At 39.1% G+C, this 22,649-nt stretch overlaps 1 protein-coding gene across 2 annotated transcripts in view; it reads right to left on the bottom strand.

The window, feature by feature from the left end:
• Positions 1-821: 821 nt before the first annotated feature.
• The window catches only part of slc35f3b (solute carrier family 35 member F3b), a gene marked incomplete at both ends in the record, with an annotated part of 103,718 nt that continues 81,890 nt past the window's right edge, over positions 822-22,649 (bottom strand). For both annotated transcript variants that reach the window (XM_079842230.1, XM_079842231.1), the window contains 6 exons: positions 822-1,060; positions 2,871-2,960; positions 3,115-3,307; positions 4,745-4,870; positions 7,813-8,032; positions 13,427-13,769. In XM_079842230.1, coding sequence (XP_079698356.1) covers positions 822-1,060; positions 2,871-2,960; positions 3,115-3,307; positions 4,745-4,870; positions 7,813-8,032; positions 13,427-13,769 — 1,211 coding nt within the window. The remainder of the gene's footprint in view (positions 1,061-2,870; positions 2,961-3,114; positions 3,308-4,744; positions 4,871-7,812; positions 8,033-13,426; positions 13,770-22,649) is intronic.

Below are 22,649 nucleotides of genomic sequence, written 5' to 3'. Positions count from 1 at the left end.
TGTCACACGACAATCAGACGTATTTCGATATAAAAAGACAACATAGTTATCAATCTACAGATATGATATTAAAATATTTGTTTATATATATCAGACAGGCTAAATAAAGTGGTTGGAGTAGCTGTAGTGCATCAAAAATAGAACCTTCTATCCACTGAAGACTTATTGCCACAAATAAACTTCCCTGTGTAAACTGCTCCATATCTAGTTTGATGTAGATGCGCGTCACTCAGACTTTTCTGACTTTGACTTATTTTCGGTAAATGTCCGTACATTGTTTGCTTATTGTTATTAACTGGACTACAGTTGTTCTTTTTACATTCAAGTTTTCGGCCTGTAAAAGCCATGTGGACAATAATAAATATATAAAATTAAATTGCAATACTGTATATAATATACATTAAATTACAACAATATATAAAATAAAAAATCATTATTAATTAAAATAAAAATGAAATGTAATTAGTACAGATTTTATTTAAAATATAAAACATTAAAAAATTTTAATTCTATACAATAAATGGATTAGTGGGCTGGATTGAAGGATAAACTTAACACTTGATGACCCAAATTTGGCTCATAGGTCGGTCGATTGAGACCCCTGCTCTTGCTTTCCAAGACCCAAGTCTTGTTCCAATCCACTAACAGTTGGGAGATACGCAAAAAAAAAAACAAGTTTGGCTTTTTCTCATGTTATAATGTGCATGATGGTAAATGATGGCCTTACGGCGCCTCGTTGACTTAGGAATATTAGGGAATGAATGCTCTTCCCAGCATCATCCAGTCACTCACTGGAATAAGAATGGGAGAAGGTGTGTACGTCAGTGAGAAAACGTGGACATGGAGGTCCTGGCCCGTCGGGTCCAGTTGAGTCCTGAGCTGGTTCCGGTCTCAGCCGTTTCAGTAGGCTGTTCCCGCTTTCTGAGTTTGGTGCCGAGCTCAATTAAACACTGATCCCAGTCCTCCGGTAACAGTAGCATTAGGAAGCCCAGGCAGATGATCAACACAGCGATGAGTCGCACTGTGTTGAAGTGGATATCACAGGTGTACAGGTCCACCACTGCAACACCAACAACACAACACGTTAGAGTCACCACAGCAAAATGTCTATGAAGTTGCAATGACTGCCCGCTTTGTTGCATGTCCTGATTTTGCCGAGTTGGACGTGTTCCTGGGTCAACATTTTGTTGATCCTGGAACAACATTCTGTTCAGAAAATTTAGTCCTAACCATATCCCTACCCCTAAATCTAATCCTACCCATAAGTTATCCCTAAAATTAGAGGGAAATGATAGGTGAATAACGCTGATGTAGAAGTACCAACCCTGGTTGTAAGCCTAAACTTGACAAAAACTGTAAACTTGTCCCTCAAATCTGATTGGAATATTGTTCCAAGATCAACAAAGATGCACTTGGTTAAATCAGGTTCTACCGCTTTGCTAACGGTTTCACAAAAACCTTTAAAAACAGATATACAATTAACTAAAAGTGCAATTATATATATCCCTTTAAATCAGTCAGTGGCACAATGTATATGTTTTCTATTAACAAGTTTGTATATATATACACAGTGCATCCAGAAAGTATTCACGGCGCTTCACTTTTTCCACATTTTGTTATGTTACAGCCTTATTCCAAAATGGATTAAATCTTTTATTTTCTTCACAACTCTACAAACAATACCCCAAAATATTAAAGTGAAATAATTTTGTTTGAAATCTTTGTAATTTTTTGCACAAAAAACAAACAAACACGTGTACATAAGTATTCACAGCCAAACTCAAAATTGAGCTCAGGTGCATCCTGTTTCCACTGATCATCCTTGAGATTTTTCTACAATTTGATTGGAGTCCACCTGTGGTAAATTCAGTGGATTGGACATGATTTGGAAAGGCACAAACCTGTCTATATAACACAGTTAACACTGCATGTTGAAGCACAAACCAAGCTGTTAAGTCCAAGGAATTGTCTGTCCTCCGAGACCGGATTATATCAAGAGATAGATCTGGGGAAGGGTACAGAAAAAAGGCACCTGAAGGACTCTCAGGCCACGAGAAACTAAATTCTCTGGTCTGATGAAACAAATATTGAACTCTTTGGCCTGAATGGCAAGCGTCATGTCTGGAGAGAAACCAGGCACCGCTTATCACCTGGCCAATACCATCCCTATAGTGAAGTATGGTGGTGGCAGCATCATGCTGTGGGGATGTTTTTCAGCTGAAGGAACTGTGAGACTAGTCAGGATCGAGGTAAAGATGAATGTACAGCTACATCCTTGATGAAAACCTGCTCCAGAGCTCTCTGGACCATCAGACTGGGGTGAAGGTTCATATTCCAACAGGACAACGACCCTAAGCACACAGCCAAGACAACAAAGGAGTGGCTACGAGACAACTCTGTGAATGTCCTTGAGTGTCCCAGAGCCCAGACTTGAACCCGATTGAACATCTCTGGAGAGATCTGAAAATGGCTGTGTACCGACTTTATGGAGCTTGAGAGGTCCTGCAAAGAAGAATTGGAGAAACTGCCCAAAAATTGGTGTGTCAAGTTTGTAGCATCATACTCAAAAATACTTGAGGCTGTAATTGGTGCCAAAGGGGCTTCAACAAAGTATCGAGCTGTGAATTCTTATGTGATTTTTTTTTTCTTCTCTCGTTTTAAAAAAAAATACATTTGCAAAAATTTCAAACAAACTCCTTTCACGTTGTCATTATGGGGTATTGTTTGTAAAACTTTGAGGAAAATTATGAATTATGAAATTATGAAAATTATGAAGGCTGTAACATAATAAAATGTGGAAAAAGTGAAGAGATGTGAATACGTTCCAGATGCACTGTATAAAGGGTTTACTTTGATGAAAATGAACTCACTTGCATTGACAGGGACACTCAGCACAATGCCAAGTGAGATCAGCGTAGGGTATGTAATGGCAATGCCAAAATTCACCAGAATATTGAATGCTGTGGAAGAAGAAAATTATTAACAGTAAACTACATTTCAGTACAATTGTGTGTGTGTGGTTCTCTTAAGACAGTTATTCTAATCATTGCACATTATATAAATAATACTATACATATAATAATATACTTTTTTTTCTGTCAGTCTTTTATTTACCTAGTAAGAGTCCAGCTACTCCACACAGGTATACCCAGGGAAGATCAGCTATGGATGTGAAGTACTCAACATGTGTGAAGTACAGTATAACTGGCACAAAGCTCAAAAAGACAAAGTTTGCACCTCCAACAATGGTCAGAAACAGAGCCGCTTCTCCAAACTTGGCACTGCCCAAGACAAGCTTGAAAAGCACCTAAGAAAAAAACAAAAACAACAGCTCAGATAAGTTTGTTTCGCTAAATCAGTTCATTCCGATGGTTCATTTAATGCTATTCACAATATACTTGTTTTATTTTAGCTATATACTCAGCGACCACTTTTTAGGTACACCTGTTCAACTGCTTGTCAGCCAATCACATGGCAGAAACTCAATTCATTTAGGCATGTAAACATGGTCAAGACGATCTGCTGACGTTCAAGCGGAGCATCAGAATGGAGAAATTAAGCTGATTTAAGTGACTTGGTGAGTGATTGTTGGTGCCAGACGGGCTGGTCTGAGTATTTCAGAAACTGCTGATCTACTGGGATTTTCACACAAAACCATCTCTAGGGTTTACAGAGAATGGTTCGAAAAAGAGAACTTTGTGACATGGCGCGTTATCCGGTTGGAAATAGCCATCAGAAGATGCTCTAACCAGCTCGTCTGGCACCAACAACCATGTCAAAGTCACTTAAAATCATCTTTCTTTCCCATTCTGATGCTCAGTTTGAAATTTAGTGGATTGTCTTGACCATATCTACATGCCAAAATGCATTGAGCTTCTGCTTTGTGATTGGCTGATTAGATGTGTTAATGAGCAGTTGAAGGTGTGCCTAATATGTAATATATAAGTCATGTAAAATAATATGATATGTAATATAAATATTTTTAACGCTATTTTCATATTTTTATTCTTAGAATTTGTATAACTATGTTCTTGTTGTGTTTGTATTGATTATGTGCACTGGAAGCTTCAGCACCAAGAAAAATTCCTTGTGTGTGCAAGCACACTTGGCAATAAAGCTCTTTCTGATTCTGATTCTGATGTATATAAATTAAATACTGCTAATTCATTGTTCATTTTAATAGTTTTATTTAACACAAATGTAAGTGCTCATGCTTGATATCCCCATTGTTTTTGTGCCAGATTTGTTTTTTAACTACAGTATATAATCTGATAATAATGTAAAATACCTTCCCTTTATTTAGTTCCAAAACTTGTTGTTTAGCTAAGTATCAGCATGACTATGTAACTAATTTAGCTTGTAGGTTAGCAAACTACAGATTCAAAACAACTTTCCTAATAGTGGACAGGATAAATTATAATGTTATCTTTCAAATGTCTGCAGGAAAGAAGACACGGGTGTAATGTTGCAAGATTTCGAGATAGCCAACCGATCTACAACTGATCTTTCTGTCCAGTTCCCTTATTGATTTGTGCTTTTGACCGCAAGAAAGTGCATCGCAAATCAATCAAGACGAATAGATTAGTGAGGTCTTTTTAATCACTGAAAACAAGGCACTCCCAGGACACACGTTTGTTATATTCAATGCCACAGACTCAAATAACAAGTCAACTGAAAAACATTTGTTAAATTGGTGTCACTCAATGAGCAATAACAAAAGTGTTGACTGCTGAAGTGGGGTTACCTTATAGAGGGCAGAGGCAGATGCAGAGGCCACTACAAGTGTTATGCCAATAACAGAGTGACTGTGAAAGCCATCAGCGTAAGTCAGCATCACTATTCCAGCGATGGCCAGAATGGCAGCAACAATCTTGTAAAAGAACAAAATAAAGGTCACAGGCATCGCAATGTGTTACATCAAACAGCAAAAAATAGGTCCGTAGACTACAACATGCATTAAATACATACTTACATGCATACGCTAACACACACATATATAGATACATATATTATAAATAGTATATTCAGATACATATACAGTGATCAGGCATAACATTATGACAGGTGAAGTGAATAACACTGATAATCTCTTCATCACGGCACCTGTTAGTGGGTGGGATATATTAGGCAGCAAGTGAAAATTGTCCTCAAAGTTGATGTGTTAAAAGCAGGAAAAAAGCATCTCCAAAACTGCAGCTCTTGAGGGGTGTTCCCGGTCTGCGGTGGTCAGTATCTATCAAAAGTGGTCCAAGGAAGGAACAGTGGTGAACCGGCGACAGGGTCATGGGCGGCCATGGCTCATTGATGCACGTGTACAGAATACACAGTGCATCGTAGTTTGTTGCGTATGGGGCAGCATAGCCGCAGACCAGTCAGGGTGCCCATGTTGACCCCTGTCCACTGCCGAAAGTGCCGACCATGGAGTAATGGAAGAAGGTGGCCTGGTCTGACTTTGGGAAGAAGTCAAGCCGGCGAGGCAGTGTGATGCTTTGGGCAATGTTCGGCTGGGAAAACTTGGGTCCTGCCATCCATGTGGATGTTACTTTGACACGTACCACCTACCTAATAATTGTTGCAGACCATGTACACCCTTTCATGAAAACGGTATGCCCTGGTGGCCGTGGCCTCTTTCAGCAGGATAATGCGCCCTACCACAAAGGTTTGCCAGGAATGGTTTGAGGAGCACAAAAACGAGTTTGATGTGTTGACTTGGCCTCCAAATTCCCCAGATCTCAATCCAATCGAGCATCTGTGGGATGTCCTGAACAAACAAGTCCGATCCATGGAGATCCCACCTCGCAACTTACAGGACTTAAAGGATCTGCTGCTAACATCTTGGTGCCAGATACCACAGCACACTTTCAGGGGTCTAGTGGAGTCCATGCATCAACGGGTCAGGGCCGTTTTGGCAGCAAAAGGGGGACCAACACAATATTAGGTCATAATGTTATACCTGATCGGTGAATATATCTAGTGTGATACTTGTATCTCATGTTATACTTTTCTCTCCTAGCAGATCATGTCTTCTACAGAATATTGATGATGGAAGTAATAAGAATGGAAAACCAACAACTTTCATTTTTTTTATTAAACCTTTCTGTTGTTCTTTCTCTTTTTAATCACACACAAATACTCAGAATTCAAGGGAGTATGACAAAGGCAATATATCTGATGGAACAGGCCTGCTTAATACACAAGCGTGTGTATGTGTCCAAATGAAAAATGTTTCCAGAGCGTAGCTAAATTGAGTGCAGTACAGAAACATTATGAGGGTGTCAGAAAGACTGATTACTCCCACCCAAAGACCCTCCTGAACAGCTTTCCGAACAGCTTCTTGTTCTGGTTCAACTATCTCTGTTCTCGTGCCCTTATTTGAAGGATCGTGGTTTTGCATTCTCATGGATGTTGCTGTATTCATATTACCATCTTCTTATCAGGAGAAACAAAGAAAAACACGCGAGTGTATCTCATGAAACCTCCAGGGCATATTTCACCATAAAATGACAAGCAAGAAACAAGAAATAGATGCAACACAAAGCAAATCAAGACTATTTTAAAACAACTAACAAAAATCTGAATTGACTTGTTCCATTTGACATGAAATATTGTCCAAATCTTCACTCACGTCCCATTTTCGCAGGATATCCTAAAGGTTTTTTTTCCCCCTTTAGTTTATTATTAATTCCTACATTCTGGTAAGATTGTGGGTCATTTCTAAAGGTAGAGCAGCACATCACATATCTGAACTGTATCACAAACCAAACACTCATACTAATGTGAGCTCACAATCTCCATCTCATCTAATGTCCTCCAGATGGGAACCCACTTAACTAGTACTGCGCCAGGGACATCCAAACATCCTGACTCACCAAAATCTGCCCAGCACTGACTGCGGTGCTTGTGCGTGTGTGGGCATGTTTTTATGAAATATCAGGACACAAATGTGTATAATGACATGGGTATGACATAGGTATTACAAAAAGAGGGTGAAATATGAGGACGTTCCCCATGTCCTCACTTTTCAAAATGTTTATAAATCACACAGAACAAGTTTTTTTTCACAGAAAGTAAACTGTGCAGTTTCCTGTGATGGGTAGGTTTAGGGGCAGGGGCAGTGTAAGGGGATAGAAAATATGGTTTGTACGGTATAAAAACCATTACGCCTATGGAATGTCCTCACATTTCACAAAAACAAACATGTGTGTGTGTGTGTGTGTGTGAGAGAGAGAGAGAGAGAGAGAGAAAGAGAGAGAGAGAGAGAGAGAGAGAGAGAGTGAGTTAGAGTGAAAGAGAGAGAGAGAGTAACAGGAACACAGAGAGACAAAGAAAATGTTAAACAGCATTTTAGTTTCTTTGATCTGAGGAAACAGAAGAAAGGAGCACAAAGGAAGACAGGAAAAGGTGAGTGTAAAAGCAAAGTATTGTACTATGATGGAACTGCTGACTCATGGCTATGGGATTACACAACAGAAAGGTTTCAGAGAGAATAACACCAGTCGTCAATCCACAACCAAACATTGCCATTACATCTATCTATCTATCTATCTATCTATCTATCTATCTATCTATCTATCTATCTATCTATCTATCTATCTATCTATCTATCTATCTATCTATCTATCTATCTATCTATCTATCTATCTATCTATCTATCTATCTATCTATCTATCTATCTATCTATCTATCTATCTATCTATCTATCTATCTATCTATCTATCTATCTATCTATCTATCTATTTGTCTATCTATCAAACTCTTTTATTATGAAAAGTCTATGTCAAATCAATATCTAGAATTTCTTCATCCACTCACCCTGACGCCCATGAAGCGATCCCGCAGCACGATCCACGACAGGAGAAAGACGAAGGCTTTGTTACAGCAGAAAAGGGCAGAAACATCGGTGCTGTTGATCTTTCTCAGAGCCTGAAGGTACAGGTAGTTCGTCAGGATCCACAGCAGGCCGAAAGGAGCCACTTTAGTGAAGAACACCTTCGCTGTTAGTCCGTCGTCCCCGAAGAACCGACAGCACTCTCTAAAATACCACATACACAAAAATGACATGATTTTAGTGTCCAAAAATGTGCATTTGATTTGCTTTATGTACACTTCTTCGTTTCCTTTCGGCTGTTCCCTTCAGGGGTCGCCACAGCGAATCATCTGCCTCCATCTAGCCCTATCCCCTGCATCCTCTTCTCTCAGACCGACAACCTTCATGTCCTCCTTCACTACATCCATAAACCTCATTTGCTTTATGTACACTACCTTTAAAAAAAAAAAAAAAATTGTATTAATACTTTTATTCAGCAAGGATGAATGAAATTGATCGACACATTTGACATTTATAATGTTACAAAAGATTTCTGTTTTAAAAATTGCTGTTATTTTAAACTTGTATATTTGGATGTCAGGCTCAAAACCTCTCCCTTAGTTATAGTATTTTTTCATGACATTACAATGTTAAGAGCATAAGAAATAAATGGAGGGAATTGTTTTTTTTTTTTAAAACACATTTTATTCATATGTTATGCTACGTCCACTGTAGTGAACACCAGGATTAAGTTGTTTAAAAAAATTAAATGACATGAAATTACATGTGTAGGTAAAAACAATGGGATTTTATTTTTCATTCACAAATCCATTTTTAGGTTTCAGGATTTTTTTAAACCAAACTTTGTATAAAGATGATTCTCGGCTCTGTTATGAAATATATAACAGAATGAATTATGCAATATGTATGTAAAATGGAAATAAATGGTTTTTCCCATCCGATATAATGTATACACTGTATCTAATTTGCATATTAATGTGTTCTTGTGGCAACATGTAATGAAAAAAGAAGTGTAATAATGAGAGTAATAATTGGCAAGATTTTCATAATAAACCCTAATTTTTCATATGAACATTAATATAGAATTTATTTCCCTATTCACTTGTTGTGTCCCCCAAAATAAAATCAATGCCCTGAATCATAACAGAAAGTCAAATTTTGATTAGAAACCCCATAACTGTGTCCGTTTTAAATGCTAATTACAAAATAGTATCATATTTCCGCAAGCGTGCTAAATTGAATCACTAAATTAATGTCAGTCATTTTTAAAGACCAAGGAGTTGTTGTTGTTCTGGTGAAACCTCAAAACATTTGGTATCTCTGAAAAGCCCTGAATGCTCTGTACAGCACAGGACATCCAGATATAAAACTGACATGTATGCTGTCAGAGAAATTCACCAAATTGTCCACTACAGTGGACAAAAAGTCTATTCCTGGGTCCCAGGAGGATATTCTCTCATTGAAATGTTGAATGTGTTTGTGTGACGTGATCTGATCTGATACACACACAGCTTATTTTTGCCATATATCTCTGGCCATTACACTTAGAGCTGTCCTCCATTCACCTCCATGTTAGATAATGGACTCAAATACAACTGAGAGTAAATTACGAAGAAATTACACAAGCTTTCTTTTAAATTGCTCAGCCTTACCTTGGATTGTCATGAATTGCTGTCCTGCTATATAGTATATGTAGCAAATGTAGAAGTTCACATCTATACTGCTCCAGCAGGAAATTGGACTAAACCATTTAATTCAGGAAAAAAGGTCATTTATTCAACTTCATTCACATCTCTTTTCAGTAATTTCAGTGACTAAGGTGTCTATGAGTATAGTTTATATGAACATTATGGGTATCAATAAAATGTGTCTTGGTTTAAGTTTCATTATTGGTTTGGTCTATACATGTGATTCTTGTTTTATACAAAGCAAAGGATGTCTTTGGCTTTTGTCACTTGATTATGGATATAATTATTGATCCACAAGGGAAGTAAGTATTTGCACATTTTTAGAAGTTGCTTATTTTCTCAAGAAGTTATGTTTTTCATTTTGGACACTGTTTTTGTATGACTATACCCTGTGTTTTTATTGGGAAATTAATAAAATACTCTTCCTTTTAGAGTGCATGAAAAGGATACAATTGTGAGAAGTTCTGAAAAGTGACTTTTTTGTATTTAAGGATATTTTTTAATTAATTAACTACTCAGTTTGGCTGTATGGCATCTAAATGTTTTGTTAAATGGAATTTGTTATGTAATGGTGTTGGGAATATTGCCTTTTCACCTCAGCACAGGCCTCCATCCTTTTTAGTTATGGTTTGTTACATTGAGGTCCGCCATGGAAATAATCCTTTGGCTTTATTGTGTTTGTCTATCCTGAAGATTTTTTTATTGTATGGTAAGAATGTCTTCTTGTAAAAATGTCTTGTTGCCACTATTACATTTAAAGGCTTCAGCAACTGTCATCCACCTCTGGTTTTAGTGGAAAAAATATGGGATAGAGTTATGGCTTATTTAAAGGGATAGGCCCAGTTCACCCAAACATGAAAATGTTGTCATCATTTACTCACCCTAATGTTGTTCCAAACCTGTATGAGTTGAATACAAAAGATGATATTTTGAAAAATTGACGGTAGCCATTGTCTTCCATAGTATTTTTCTTACTATGAAAGTAAATGGCTACTTTCAACTGTTTGATAACCATCATTTTTCAAAATATCATCTTTTGTATTCAACAGAAGAAAGAAACTCATACAGGTTTGGAACAACATTAGGGTGAGTAAATGATGACAACATTTTTGGGTGAAATATCCCTTATAACCTTTAAGGTGAAATAACCTTTACTTTTTATTCTCTAGGATGTTAAATGAGTTGCTGGGCTAGATGTCAAAAACCAGCCGCTTCTCATATTTTTGAATAACATTAGGCTTTGGATAAATTAAGTTGGCTATAGTAAACCACTTAATTAATGCATAACTATAAATAAAGTCACTACATATTAACCAAAAAATCCTTTTCTGCTTTTTTCCCCTCCATTTTTACAAAGCCTTTGTACTCCACAGCTGGTTTTTACTCTTCATATACTGCGGCACTGCTAATATTGTTTTGCCCTGTAAGATAAATTGCTTGGGCTTTTCCTCATTTTACACAAAAGCAATTGCAAAATGATTAAATAAAAAAAAAAAGTATATTTTGGTCTTCCTAGACAGAGCGGAAATATACTTTCCTTTAACTATTTCCCCGCCGGTGTTCCAGCCACCACCAGCATTTTTTATCATTTTCACAAAAGTTTTGTAGCCCTCAGAATATTTTTTTGTTTGAATATCTGAATATGTAAAATATCAAAAGAAAGAAAAAACCCTCTGTTTAAAAAAATAAATAAAAAAATACTGTTTTATTCTAGCTTCATGCATTCTTTTTATCAACACTTGAATGTGTGTAGTTTCATAATTTTGAGCAAAAAGCTGAGAACATCGCATTTTTGTCAAAGACTACATCTGGATCAGATTCAGAACGATGATCAAAAAATAAAAGGAGTAGAGAGTCCATCACCACCCCTAATGCATGCACAGTCCTAACCACTTCCTGGGTCAACATTTCATTCGGTAACATTAGACAGTTTTGATTTATATGCTATTTAATGTTGATGATTGCGTTATTTTACATATGCATCTGCTTGTTTCTGCTTCTTTTCTCCTGTGTTTTGATCAGTAGATTCTGTACTCTTTAAGAAGATGTGTAATAACACCCCCTACTGTCTAACAGTGGAAACACGGAAAGCTGGAAGGGCAGCATTTTTGTTGCAGGGAAGCTTTGTCTCACAAATGACAGAATTTTTTAATCATTGGCGGAGAAAGAGTTAACACTTTATAATAACTGCATGCTATGAATAATTAGTTAAGCATTATTAAATAGTTAATTCATCATTTACAAAGCATTAGGCTAATATACATTAGTAAGCAGTTCATAAAAACAGCTATAAATGCTTTATTCTTGTGTTATAAGCATATCTATAATGTGTTTAATAATTGGATTTTCATACTTTTTGAATGATCAATTTATCGTTTCTAAATGAAGTATTACATTACTTACAAACCAGTTATTTAGGAGTCGTCAGTGGTTCATAAGATCATTTAGAAAGTGTAAAATATGTAAATGATTAATTTACATATTTAAATGATTAACTATTTAATTTTTACACATTATTTAGACAATGGATTACAGGAATGCCAAAATACAATTTTTATAAAACAATAATAATATAATAAAATATTTCAGAGTGTCAAAACTACCTCAATACTAACTTTAAAACATTATAGAACAGGAGTGCAGAAGATAACTCAGCCTTTAAATCTCCGTTGTAAACGCTTTACGAGGCATAATGAAAGCTTGTTACCGCCACAGAATAAAAAAATTAAAAAGGTAATTGCGTCTTTTTCTCTCACAATTCAGACTTTTTTTCTCAGAACTGCGAGTTATAAAGCCTAATTGCGCGATATAAAGTCTTAGTTTATATCTCACAATTCTGACTTTATAATACGCAATTCTGACTTTATAATACGCAATTCTGACTTTATTTCTCAGAATTGCGAGATATAAACGCGCAATTGTGAGTTTTAAAGTCAGAATTGTGAGATAAAAAGGTCGCAATCATCTTTTAAAATGTTTTATTCTCTGTCAGAAACAAGCTGACAAAGGAATACATGTTGATAAAGCATTTATTAACACACTGAGTAACTATTATATGTCTAAATAATAAGATGTATAAATGTACATTTAAATAGTTTATCAATCATTTAATTACACTTTCTAAATGATGAACCATGTGAACCACTGACAATTAAATAACAGGTTTGTAAATAATGTAATACTTAATTTAGAAATTATTAATAAAGTATGAAAATACAATTATTAAACACATTATAGATATGCTTATGAATCAAGAATAAACTGTTTACTAATGCTTAAAGCTATTGCCAGTAACTTTTTTTGTGTTCAAGATTTGCAAAAATTATATAATGAGAATGTACAACATTAATCCATTTTCCAAACCATGTTTTTGTCTTACCCTGAATCATTATGGTACACTTATAATAAGTGTTTATATTGGGACTATTTCAGACCGGTCTTGTGGGAACCGCTGCGGAGGAGCACAGTCCTTGTGTAACTCACCATAGACATAAACAGAGAGAAGTAGTTCCGGCTGCAATGTTCTTCCGCAAGATGCATGCTGTTCTGTTTATTAACCACTAGAGCGCAAAAAGACATGGACTGCAGCTTTAACTAATGATTCATAGCATGCAGTTATTATAAAGTGTTACCGAGTCTACTTAGTATTCAACACATACAAGATCAAAAGACAAACCTGGAGAGGGCAAACCATCGGTGCATTACGACACAGAATTTCCTACGTGTTCCCCTCAACAGAGATCAGGGTCACAAAAAGGAATTTCACTAAACAAATTTACCAGGCAAACACAAAACCCTGCTCTGCTCCAGAACCTGCAGTTGTAAGCTGCATAAGCCATCTCATTCCCAGAGAAGGAAATCCCAGAATGCATTGCTGGATTAACACTATCTCACTGGCCCAGATTCTTACCTGAACCTCTGCTTTGGTGTCTGTCTCTCAGGGCTCTTGCACAGGTGGCCAACGTAATACAGAGGAAAGAAGAGGCAGTTCCATGTGGTGGCGAACCATGTGAGAGTGAACGGTGCATCATACTGCTTGAAGGTCAGTTTGGCCAGCTGGGTGGAGCCTGCCCATGAAGAGCACACGCACATCACCATGGCCAAGCCCAATATTGCTTTTCGCACCTGGACGGCTGTCACTCGCACGCAGCAGCGTAATCTCTGCCGCCCCGTCCCTGACTCTGCCCCTGCTCCGCCCACCATCGCCTGTCCATCGGCGGTGCCCATGATGCTCTCCCTCGGCCGGTCCTCCCCTACAAGCAAACAAAATGACATCAGCTGCTGATTTATGAGCCATTTTGTTTTCATTTTTTATTATGCAAACAGACATCAAATCACTTGACACTGTAAAAATACTCCCCCTCATATATGAACTGAAGGGTTGCAGTTTTACTACAATCTATGCAGTGAAATGTGACGTTTTCAGTGATGCCGTACAAATGAGGTAATCTGGCTGCAGTATTTATGCAGTTTACAATTGCACTTAAATATTAGGGATGCACAATATATCAGCCAACATATCGGTATCGGCCGATATATGTTCAATTTTAATGTTAACGTTAGCGGCCCGATAAGAAAATTTGGCTGATCTATTGAAGCTGATAAATAATGTATTATTTCCTTCAGCTGAGACACTTCAGATGCACACTGTTCGCCATGATGGTTTTGAATTGCTTGAAATATGATTGGAATCACTTCAAGAAGGAAAAATACAATTAAGTGCAACACAAGTCTGTCATATAGGCTACATAAAATTATAATGAGAACATTATAATTGTGCTTTGGGACATGGTTTTAAATGGTGAGACTTTTGTTTTTGTAATCAGGCTCTCAAAAATTACATAACCAATATATCGATTATCGGCTTTTGAAAATAAAGAATTATCGGTTATCGGTATCGGCTAAAATTTATCTCTTTTAAATATCCCGTGTACCACATACTCACAGATACAATTTTTGGCTCTCACCAAAGGCTCTGATGTGCTTTTCATTTGGTTCATCTTATCAAAATGCATAAATCATATTCAGCGAATAAAAAAGATGGATCCAAAAGATGGACAGATGCATCTGTATATGTATATATTTATTTTACATCTAAATAATATATTTGCATAAATTTTTTTAAATAAACGTTTAATTTCTCAAATTCCAATGAAATGTAAATACAGTTTCAATAAAATATAATTACAGTAAATACAGTTACATTTTATATTTTAAAATGTAATTTATTCCTGTGTGTTATGTTTAGTTTATCTGTGTTTTAGTTTTGTTTTTTCTTGTTTGACCTGCCTGTTTCATTTCCTTGTCTGTTCCCATGGTTTTTCATTGATTTATTGGTTGAACACCTTCTTTGTTTTCATGGTTTTATTCTAGGTGTGTTCCAATTTACAGGGTCCCTACGCAGTGTTCACTACTGCCTACTCCCTGAGCATGGGATTTCCGGTGAAGTGGACTTTGCAGACAATAATTGGCCTGTCCCAAATGGCACCCTAAACACTTGCGGTCGGGAAGAAGTCTGCCGTGGAGCTAGCAAAAGTGTGCATCGAGGGCGCATATTGACTGCAAATGGGGTGCTCGTGAGCACCCTTCTGAACCATACAATGACAAATGGGACACCCTATGGTCTCATGGACACGCGGCAGCCATTGTAAGCTCAAAAGAACGAAAGTGCCTATGAAGGCCCTGTCCCAAATGGCACCCACTTGCGGTCTTCCTACGAGTCTGCACTTTCGTGACGTAACACCACTTTTACTGTCAGGGAGAAATCTGCTGCGGAGCTCGCACCAGCCACTTTTACTTTGTCATACCTATTCATACAATAAAAAATACGAATGCAACATTCATCGCCATAGCCATTCATACTCTAGTTTGTATAATAATAACAACATGTATGAATACTCACGCATACGTAAACTCCTCCACCACAGAGCCGTTGAAAAACTCTTTCAACAGCTCTGCTCCATCATTAGTTCTGACTGGCGACGTGGTGTGCAATAACAGTTGGGTGATTTTTCTTCTCCACTTCCTGTGAAGTGATGTATCGATGTTATCTTATTCCCTATGCCCTATGCTATGAACATGTTCATCCCCTTCAGATTGGAATCTCACTTAAGATGGCGAAATACCCTGTGAAGTCCATTTTGCAGTCCACTTAGCCTACTGTAGAATGGAACACACCTTCTGTTTAGTTGATTGTTCGGTTCTTGTTTTTGGAAGCCCAGTATCCTTCCTGAGAACTATTGTTTTATGTTAAGTTAGTGAATAAACCATAACTGCTGCAAATAGATCCTGCTCTATATTATCTCTGCGCAAGCGAACTGTGACAGAAATACTGAACCACAAAAATGGATCAAGCAGCAGTTCGTAGCGGCAGAAATTCTAATATGCTGATTTGGTGCTGCTTAATATTTTTGTGGAAACCATGATACATTTTTTCAGCATTCTTTGATGAATAAATAGAACGTTTGAAAGAACAGCATTAATTATGTAAATGTCTTTACTGCACTTTTGATCAATTTAATGCATCCTTGCTGAATAAAAGTACTTTCCCCCCCAAAAAAAATCCAGTATTACATGAGTTTTTCAGCCATTTTAAAAATCACTGAAATGACATGAAAGACTTCCAAAACCAAAGAAAGACATCACATTCTCACCAGCAATCAATAGCACAGTTTATTCATTCAGCACAGAAACTCTTCCAAAGTGTCAAGGGGAAATGCTTGAAAACCAAGAATACTTTATAATACAGGAACTCTGAATGGAATCTGTCTGGAGTCTCTTAAGAACCGCAGTGCTATTGTTCAGATCAGATAAGCGCATCTCAAGCCCACCATCACTTCATAAACGCTCTTAATGGCTCTTAATAGCCCTTCATCTATTCACACGCAGAATAAACGAGTGGGGTAATTACTCTCCCTGCGCATGGTGGAGGATTCAATCTGTTTATCCATAAAGAGAAAAAGGTGCATCCTCGCTGCTGAAGTACCTGATTACTATGAAACACAATAACATACTTAACATGGTAATGATAGATGATTTTTCATTTGCAAGGCTATTCACAAGAAAGTAAACACTCAAATGCTTTGTTCGGAATAGCATAATAACAAACTAGGATACTAACTAGATTCCAGTACATGCAGTATACAAGCGTACTGCACCATATATCTCATGTTGTTGTTGTACACTGCAAGTCTTTATGCAGCGATCTGATATTTTGACCATGTCCGATTTTGTGTCCCGCCTGTTTACATTCACTTTAGGACATGACTGGTATCCAACATTAATCCCCAGCCAAATTGATTCTGTTGGTGAGTGCTTTACTATGCAACATGGTTGACACCTGAGTTTTGAATGTCTGTACTTGAATTTTATAATTCACATCGAGTGGCCATGATTATTTGCCTGCATTGATAAGTTAAAAGCTGTCATTGATGTTTGCATCAAAATCTGACTGAATGTGTATATACAGGAAAATAACAGTAATTTTAGTTTGTTATTTTAGTAGCGTGGTAAGATTCCATTCATTTGATTGAGAGAGAGAGAGAGAGAGATTATAAATTACCTGCATTCATCTGAATGTAATAGTGAAGCTTTTTAGTTTATTTACTAAAACAGCAAAGTTATCAACTCATTGCTGAGAAATAGCCCATGTAGCTTTCAGCAGTGAAGCTGTTATTTAACAAAAATCATGGGGCATAAGTTGAAAACCAGTTTCTATGCTCCTGAATGTTTCTGTATGTGTGCTATTTCTTAACTATATAGTTTCCACCTCAGTAAAAAAAAACTGAGTTTTAGTGCGAGTGCATACAAGCCGGTCTTCTTCATAATACCGCATTAAAAAGCTATTTTTGTGGCCAAACGTGTTGCCCTCGCCTTTTGGTACCTTGGATTTCCAAAGTGAATCGGACATGCATGTTTAGAAGTAGGTCAGATGTTCAGATATAGAATATGTATCTGATATAAAAGGATAGTTCACCCAAATAGGAAAATTACCCCATGATTTACTCAACCTATGTGTATGGCTTTCTTCTTTTCAGATACAATTGTACATATATTAAATATCTAGAGGATTTGATGTTGAAGCCCAAAGTGCATCGCTCCAAGTGCATCCATCCACCATAAAAGATATCCGCACGCCTACGGGGGGTTAATAAAGGCCTTCTGAGGTGAAGCGATGCGTTTATGTGAGAAAAATATCTTTATTTAAAACTTTATAAGCAAGTTGACTAAGACCAAAAGAGTAACCCTTGACGCGCTGCATGACATAGGATGTAGGAGAAGCGTAAGCTTTCACACCTCTTTGACGCCGAGCAACAAACTGAAGCTCATCTTCTCATATCGAAATCCTCCGACATTTCCCTTTAAAAATTCTCCTTTTAGACTTTTAATTCATGACCGGTGTTTTGTTTTGCTCTTTCCTCTTTTCCTCTGCGCTTCCGCGTTCATCAATACGTCATGCGTCAGGTCAGAGGTTACTCTTTCGCCGTAAATTGATGTGTACGTCGTCTGTCGGAAGCTAGTTATTTTAGTTTATAAAGTTTTAAATATGGATATTTTTCTCACACAAATGTATCGCTTCAGAAGGCCTTTATTAACCCCCTGGAATCCCTCAGAGCCGGATATCTTTGATCTTTTATGATGGAGGGATGCACTTTTTTGGGCTTCAAAATCAAATCCTCTATTCACTGCCATTATAAAGCTTGGAACAGCCAGGACATTATTTAATGTCCTGGTATATATCTCTGATTGTATTCATCTGAATGGAAGAAATTGTCATATACACCTACGATAGCTTGAGGGTGAGTAAATCAAGGGGTTATTTTAATTTTTGGGTGAACTAACCCTTTAAAACCACATTTGGAAGTGGCTCAGAACAGATGCAAAAAAATCGAATCTTGTGTGGATTTTTGTGTTAACACGTGTGCATCAAATTCCGATCGGTGTCAGATGTGAGTAAAAAAAAATCTGATTTTGTTGTGCCAGAGTAAACGCAGTCTTGGCCCTGTTTACACCTGGTATTAATGCATTTTTGTCGATCGAATCAATTAGACTTTTAGACAATTAGACTACCTCTGGAAGTGTTCAAAAGTGGACAAGCTCAAAACGTTTCAGAACCCCTGTATTTAGTGTCATCCACTTGTGACAGGGTCGACGGAAACGTTTCCAAATACCAGGTGTAAACAGGCTGTATGTTCACCAAGGCTGAATTTATTTAATCAAAAATACATTAAAACAGTACTTTTGTGAAATTTTATGACAATTTAAAATAAATGTTTTCAAATTTCAAACGTTGTGCTGCTTAATATTTTTGGAAACTGTGATAAATTTTTTTTTAGGAATCTTTGATGAATAAAAAGTTCAAAATCATTTATTTGAAATAGAAATCTTCATTTTCATTGTGATATTGAATGTAACGCCTCTCTCCTGATATCTTATATTATTCTATTGGTCGCTTAACAGTAGATACTACTTTTCTAGACTTTTACAGACGCATGGCATAGTTGAAAGCTTCCATTTCAAATGAAAGATAATGACAGCTCAATCATCATATATTCATGCGCAGGCCTATCACAAACTAGCCTGAATCCTAATCTTTATAGCAAGTGATTTAAAGTGAAACATGATTTTCTCTTGAGACCCTCTCAAGTATAGCCAAGAGCCTAGAAATTTCACACAGACAGATTTTTTTGTATTTTTAGGTATTTTTACATGCACCAGTTTTACTTTTAGTGAAGCTGTATGTCCCAAACTCTTTAAAGCAGCTTATTATTTGCTAGTATTATGTAAGATTTTCTGTTTCTGCTGAGAGCCCTGAATCCATGATTATACTGTTAGAGTTCACCAGTCCACCCGAAAACACTCTTTAACCTTCATTTACCTGCACCCTTTGGGATGTGCCTGGAGAAGCTTTCAACATCCAAACCACAACACAACAGCAAGTTCCTCGATAGATCTGTTTCTGTTAACACAAGCTACAGTTTCCAAACAGAAAGAATCAAATAACTCGCAGTCAAATAACACCACCCACAGTGTGCGTAAATCGAAACTATTGTCTACTAATCTATATTTACACACACACACAAGCTATGGAAGCTGTTGGCATATCACACACCACAGCAAATGTACAATCTATTTTACTTTTTAAAGATAGTTCTTTGGTAAATTCAACCTTACATTCGGGGTATGCTAAACAATATGCTAATCAAACGCAATACTTTAGAATAGCAAATATTTATGTTTGTGACCATTTTAATAGCAGTCTGGAATCCTACAGAGATCATAAAAAATAAAACAACAGTGATCTCATACCTTTCATATAAGCAGCGCTATTTGTTAAGAGTTGCTGCAGGGCACTTTAGCAGCAGTGTTACACTGAGAATAATTGTTATCACCTGCACGTCAACTGCAGCTTTGAAAACAGCAACAACATGCCACATTCACTGACATCTGAAAGGATGAAGCCAAATATGGAACCAGAAAGAGGAATTTTAAATAAATCACACACAGAATTTTTATGGGAAACCCCAAAAGCCAAAATGAAACCATGAGGTATATTTTTCATGTCAGACTATTCAAGCTACCCTTGAAAACAAAACCTAGCAGTGACTGCACTCTCCCAGCACTGCCGCTGTTTATGTTTTCAAACCTACGCAGCAGTTCCCTGTCCCCTCATAATGAACTGCCACTATACTGAGTATTTAACATGTGGGTAATTATCTGAAAGCAGTGAATGTGTGTAGTTACCATGGAGACTGATGATGCAATATAAATCTCTTGAGACATGCTCACAAATACATATAGTAGTCAACACGCAAGCACAGCAGAAATCATAAAGCAATTTGCACTGTGGAAGAATAAATAAATAAATAAATAAATGCCCAATGTCAAATATATTAATAATAAAAATAATACAAAAATATTATATTATTATTATTATGTATGAGAGTATAAATAAATATACAATATCCCATTTATAATAATAACAATATTTAAGTGTCACAGGGTGTTTTGGTGTTGGTTCATGTTCATTGTTCTTGGTTCTGTTTTCAGTTTATTATGTTCATGGTTATGTTTGAGTTTGTCATGTTCACAGTCTTGTCGTGCACTTCCTGGTCTTGTCATGTGAATCCCATGCCCTCATGTGATCTTGTGTCTTGTCCTGTCATTGGTTCATTGTCTCATCACTGTTCACAGGTGTCACTTGTCTTGTCATTAGTCTGTCTGTGTATTTAAGCCCTCATGTTTGCCATGTGTCTTGGTCAAGTATTGAATGTTGTAACCCGCTGTCGGTGAGTTTAGTTATTGTCAAGTCAAGTCAAGTCAAGTCAAGTCAAGTCAAGCCAAGCCAAGTCTTTGTTTTATGTTTGGATGTAGTCAAGTCAAGTCTTTGTTTTATGTTGAGATTTGTTTATTGTTGGAAATAAAGCTGCATTTGGGTCCAACAACTTGCCTCCAGTGGATAACCTCGTTACAGAATACTTGACCGCCAACAATGGACCCAGCAGTTTCCATGCTTCGCCTCCGTCAAGGCCAGCGTCATATAGAGAACTATGTGGAGGAGTTTTGTGGACTGTGCTACCAGGTGAACTTTAATGATGTGGCCCTCAAGGACATTTTTAGATTTGGGCTTAATGAACCCATACGATCACAGATGCCAGGGGGGAAGATCCATTTTTCCCTGGCCCAATATATTGACTTTGCTCTTCTGCTGGCTGGGTCTTCTTTTACGGTGGGGACTGTTGAGGAGGGGCCCCACAACCCCACAGTACCCACCACAACCCAGCCAGAGTCATCCGCTCCAGCCCACGTCCATGCTCCAGCCCACGTCCAGGCTCCAGCCCAAGTCCAGGCTCCAGCCCAAGTCCAGGCTCCAGCCCACGTCCAAGTCCAGGCTCCAGCCCACGTCCAAGTCCAGGCTCCAGCCCACATCCACGTCCAGGCTCCAGCCCACGTCCAGGCTCCAGCCCACGTCCAGGCTCCAGCCCACGTCCACGTCCATGCTCCAGCCCACGTCCATGCTCCAGCCCACGTCCAGGCTCCAGCCCACGTCCAGGCTCCAGCCCACGTCCAGGCTCCAGCCCACGTCCAGGCTCCAGCCCACGTCCAGGCTCCAGCCCACGTCCAGGCTCCAGCCCACGTCCAGGCTCCAGCCCACGTCCAGGCTCCAGCCCACGTCCAGGCTCCAGCCCACGTCCAGGCTCCAGCCCACGTCCAGGCTCCAGCCCACGCCCAGGCTCCAGCCCAAGGCCCCGTCCAGGCTCCAGCCCAAGGCCCCGTCCAGGCTCCAGCCCAAGGCCCCGTCCAGGCTCCAGCCCAAGGCCCCGTCCAGGCTCCAGCCCAAGGCCCCGTCCAGGCTCCAGCCCAAGGCCCCGTCCAGGCTCCAGCCCAAGGCCCCGTCCAGGCTCCAGCCCAAGGCCCCGTCCAGGCTCCAGCCCAAGGCCCCGTCCAGGCTCCAGCCCAAGGCCCCGTCCAGGCTCCAGCCCAAGGCCCCGTCCAGGCTCCAGCCCACGGCCCCGCTGTCCCGCCCAAGAAAATTTTGGGGGGGGGCAAGGGGTACATGGAGGCCATGAAGGCCCCGCCTCTGTGGCCTGATGAACTCCCGTTACCGCCGTGGCCTGATGAACTCCCGTTACCGCCATGGCCTGATGAACTCCCGTTACCGCCATGGCCTGATGAACTCCCGTTGCCGCCATGGCCCGGTGAACTGCCGTTACCGCCATGGCCCGATGAACTGCCGTTACCGCCATGGCCTGATGAACTCCCGTTGCTGCCATGGCCACCCACGCCTGAGGGTCCAGGTCCTCCCACGCCTGAGGGTCCAGGTCCTCCCACGCCTGAGGGTCCAGGTCCTCCCACGCCTGAGGGTCCAGGTCCTCCCACGCCCGAGGGTCCAGGTCCTCCCACGCCCGAGGGTCCAGGTCCTCCCACGCCCGAGGGTCCAGGTCCTCCCACGCCCGAGGGTCCAGGTCCTCCCACGCCCGAGGGTCCAGGTCCTCCCACGCCCGAGGGTCCAGGTCCTCCCACGCCCGAGGGTCCAGGTCCTCCCACGCCCGAGGGTCCAGGTCCTCCCACGCCCGAGGGTCCAGGTCCTCCCACGCCCGAGGGTCCAGGTCCGCCCACGCCACAGGGTCCAG

Source organism: Gobio gobio (assembly GCF_949357685.1).
Source record: "Gobio gobio genome assembly, chromosome: 18".
Classification (NCBI taxonomy): domain Eukaryota; kingdom Metazoa; phylum Chordata; class Actinopteri; order Cypriniformes; family Gobionidae; genus Gobio; species Gobio gobio.
This window is presented reverse-complemented; position numbering and strand designations above follow the sequence as displayed.